The sequence below is a fragment of the Bos taurus genome, chromosome Y (genome assembly GCF_002263795.3).
Source record: "Bos taurus isolate L1 Dominette 01449 registration number 42190680 breed Hereford chromosome Y, ARS-UCD2.0, whole genome shotgun sequence".
NCBI lineage: Eukaryota > Metazoa > Chordata > Mammalia > Artiodactyla > Bovidae > Bos > Bos taurus.
The window spans coordinates 36342069-36346712 of record NC_082638.1 but is presented as its reverse complement, the minus strand read 5'-3'; the positions used below and the strand labels follow the sequence as shown (position 1 = coordinate 36346712).

The 4644-nt window shown below is 37.4% G+C and overlaps 1 protein-coding gene across 1 annotated transcript; it reads left to right on the top strand.

The window, feature by feature from the left end:
- Window positions 1-1542: 1542 nt before the first annotated feature.
- LOC132344692 (heat shock transcription factor, Y-linked-like) lies at window positions 1543-2075 on the top strand (the record flags this gene model as incomplete). The annotated part of the gene is made up of 1 exon (XM_059884334.1): window positions 1543-2075. A coding segment is annotated over exon 1 (507 nt), but the record flags the coding sequence as incomplete, so codon positions are not given.
- Window positions 2076-4644: the final 2569 nt, after the last annotated feature.

Here is a 4644-nt window from a genome sequence, read left to right as displayed (position 1 = left end):
TTGTAGACCTCCTGGTGTTCAATTTCACACCAGTCAGAATGGGTGCGAAAAGTCCACGAGCAATCAATGTTGGAGAGGATGTGGAGAAAAGGGAACCCTCTTACACTGTTGCTGGGAATGCAAAGTAGTACAGCCACTATGGAGAACAGTGTGGAGATTCCTTAAAAAACTGGAAATAGAACTGCCTTATAATCCAGCAGTCCCACTGCTGGGCATACACACTGAGAAAACCAGAATTGAAAGAGACACGTGTACCCCAATGTTCATCGCAGCACTGTTTCTAGTAGCCAGGACATGGAAGCAACCTAGATGTCCATCAGCAGATGAATGAATGAGAAAGCTGTGGTGCATATATACAATGGAGTGTTACTCAGCCATTAAAAAGAATAAATTTCAATCAGTTCTAATGAGGTGGATGAAACTGAAACCTATTATACAGAGTGAAGTAAGCCAGAAAGAAAAACACCAATACAGTATACTAACACATATATATGGAATTTAAAAGATGGTAACAATAACTCTGTATATGAGACAGCAAAAGAGACACTGATGTATAGAACAGTCTTTTGGACTCTTGGGAGAGGTAGAGGGTGAGATGATTTGGTAGAATGACATTGAAGCATGTATAATATCATGTATGAACGAGTCACCAGTTCAGGTTCGATGCACGATACTGGATGTTTGGGGCTGGTGTGCTGGGACGATCCAGAGGGATGGTATGGGGAGGGAGGAGGGAGGAGGTTTCAGGATGGGGAACACATGTATACCTGTGGCGGATTCATGTTGATGTATGGCAAAACCAGGACAATATTGTAAAGTTAAAAAATCAAATAAAAAATAATAAAATAAAATACACACAAAACAATAAAAAAAAGTAATTTTAAACAGTGAGGCTAGAAAAGACAGAATCTAAGGATAATAATCAAGTGATAGAGAATAATAATGATTTAGCCATTAGTCAAATTCAAGGGTCTTTAGTTCCTCCTCAAGGGCCATCAATAACATCCTGAGCATTATCCTATGAACAGTTTTAGAGATGCCAAAGCCCCAGCCAGGCTGAAAGTTAAGTACAGAGACCACAGAGTAGTTGAAACCAGACAGTTAAAAGATTTTATTGCAGAGGCCAGTAGACCAATTTTGCTTGGGTAACAGTACTGAATATGAAAAATGTGTGTATAGAAGGGTGATAAATCACTTGTATTTCAGAAACCAAGTAGATTTATTGATGTGATTTTTCTGTGTAAAAATTCTTTAGGAATGAGATTTTGCATGCTTCATGGTTTGGGTTACTATTTCTGTAAGCAGGCTGTATTTTTAAGTTGATGCTGAAGTAAACCCTAGCTGAACATCACCTTTCAATGGCTAGGAGACCAGTGATTTTGTGATGTCACAGCTACCCTTTGATTGCTAGGAGACAAGTGATTTTGTGATGTCACAGCCTTTTGACTTTGAGGACCTCTGCGATGGTCTAGAGAGTTTCTCTCTGTTGGCCAGCCAAGCAATTTTTGAAGTAGTGGTCAGTAAAATCAGACAAATGAGAAAAGGATCTGAAGAAAGATTTCTCTGAGATGGCACATATACCTTCAGAAATTCAAGATGGGCCTCCTAAGGATGAATCAACTGATTCAGAAACCTCCATTAGATCTTTGTATGATTATACACTTACTAGGGACTCAGTTTTGAGATCTATGATTGAAGAATATGCTTTTCAGGCTTTGTCTGAGGATCTTGTGATAAAAAGGCCATGCTACAAATATTCTGTATCTGAAACAGATGAGGTGACTAATTTTCTTTCACTCACCTTTCCACAAAAACTTTGGAATATAGTTGAAAGTGATCAGTTTGAATCTATTTGGTGGGATGAGAGAGGCACATGTATAGTGATCCACGAAGAACTCTTTAAGAAAGAAGTCTTGGAAAGAAAGGCACCTTTCAGAATATTTGAAACCAAGAGTATGAAGAGTTTAATTCGACAGCTTAACCTTTATGGATTTAGTAAAAAGCGACAAACTTTTCAAAGATCTGCTTCACTACCTGTCTTTCTGGAAGAAGAAAACAACATCTCTCTTTTGAGTAAGGTATTCCAACATTTTCACTTATTGGCAATACGTAAGATGAAATCATGTGACCTAGAAAGTGCATTTACATATGTAGCTAAAACCGAATTTAAACTTGAGCTAACAAATTGTTAAAAAGTTTTATTTTTTGAAGTTGAGAACAGCTGGATATGTTAAAATATTGGATGTTTGACAAACTTTCCTAGCACTGTGAAACCAGATATAAGTCCTGAAGCAACTTAAAGTGGTATTTACTGTATATATAAAATATATTTTTCATTGAGGATCATATTCTTTCTAACATGTTACCTGTTAAACTACTAATGGAGGTGTTTTATTTGATGCTATTTAGTTGGTTTCATTAAAGGAATACATTTTTATAATTTAGCTTTGCTTGTCAGTTTTACCTTGGTTTATAAAGAAACTAAATAATGTAATCCTTTGATTTTAGTTACAGACCTACTATAATCCAAATTTCAAAAGAGGTCATCCTCAACTTTTATTAAGAGTGCAAAGAAGAGAAAGAAGAGTTGGAATTAATAATGTGTCTCAAATATCTTCATTAGTGCAAGATAACAAGAAGCATGTTAAAGCAAGTGTCAACAAAGATGATCGTAACTCTGAATTTATTCCAGAAATTAGTAGAGAGAGCGCATTTTCAGCCTCCACAAGTTTACCTGTGCCTTTCATACAAAAGCCTCATACCATCCAGATTGTCACTAATACAAATGCCCTATCTCCATGTGACTTACCTAACCACCCATCACCAATATCGGTTAGACAAACAGAACAGATTTTGGTAAATCAACCTGCTGTTTTAAAAAAGTTGAGCATTTTTAATTGGCATTCACATAGCAGCTACACTCAAGTAAATGGCCCCATTGAGGACTTTGCTACTACAACTACATCTACTTCTCAGAACCACATTGTATCCCCATTACAGAGCACTTATTCTGGACTGATGGTGGAGCCTTCTAAATTTCCAGTCAGGCATAGCGATATGTCAGGCCATGACAATCCTTTTCCTAACCTGCAAGAGACAGGCAACTCGTGGTTCTCAGTGCCAACAAGCACTTACACATCTGCTTCCTCTCTTTCAAGTCAACTCATCAACAATCACCATTATATGGAAACCATGCTAATTAAAACTGACCTACCAAATACGTGTCAGATTATGGAGCCTAAGGAAGATTGAACGTTACTTTGGGAGATGTCAACAAATACCTACCATTCCTGTATTTGAACAATAAATTTACATGTTCATCTTCATAGTTTCATTTTCAATTTTTAAACAAAGAAGAGAAAATGAGGCTTTAGTTCATTGGTTTACTATTTTACTGCATGGTATTCCAAACTCTTCAGTTCAAGAAAGCATTCGTTATGCATCCTAGGTAAATGACACCTGATATAATATTTGTAAGCAAGAAAATGAGAAGCAAGGGAAAAGAGGTAATGGATGTAAAGTGATTTCTGAAATCATCCCTGCTGAAATGAAGGGGTGTCTAAATTAGGATGGTATGGGTGAAGAAAGAGATGCAAATAAAATTAGATAAATAAAAATACACAGTATGATCTTCAGCACATTCACATATTATATTCTATTAGGTACTGGTAGAGTCTTAAAGATTAGACAGCAGATTGTTTTCATTATAGAAATTAATTTTGTCCCTGAAAATATAGATATTGTAGTACATCCAAAATCATGATCACAATTATACCATCACTGTGATAGAAAAGATAGCATGATATAATCAGTGACTGGCCCATGGTCAGCACAAGTTATGTACTTTACAAGTGGTATTCTATAGGGTCATTTTTGCGCTGCTGTCCTTAAGCCATGTCTCTATTTCCTGACACCAAGATTCCACCCTATAATTTCAAATGCATGTTTAGATGTTGCTTATCTGTCCCCATAGAGACAGAATAAATTCCTGGTCATTACTGCAGCACATCAGCATGGTTACAAAGTTCTTGGAAGACATGATATCTGTTTTCCTTAGTCATTTCATTATCTTTCTCTTCTGAAGCTACAATCACAAATTATTTTCAGTCATGCTAAGCCCTCGGAGAGGGCAATGACACCACGCTCCAGTACTCTTGCCTGGAAAATCCTATGGTCAGAGGAGCCAGGTAGGCTGCAGTCCATGGGGTCGCTAAGAGTCAGACTCGACTCAGCGACTTCACTTTCACTTTTCACTTTCATGCATTGGAGAAGAAAATGGCAACCCACTCCAGTGTTCTTGCCTGGAGAATCCCAGGGATGTGGGGGCCTGTTGGGCTGCCGTCTATGGGGTCGCCTAGAGTCAAACACAACTGAAGTGACTTACCTAACCTTACCTTACCTTATGCTAAGCCCCTTCTAACAACTTTGTCTCAACTATTTCTTGCGGTTGGAAGGAACTACTGTTTGCCCTCCTACGAAGGAGAGTACAGATATCTTCAATGTGTTTTGGGTCTACCCTCTTTATGTATCTTTCACAACAGCTGAAACATAGAGCCTGAAAATGACACATTTTAAGTGCTTACTGAATTATCAATAAAGAAATGTAATAACCAATCAAATGCTCTACACATTACTCAACAACAT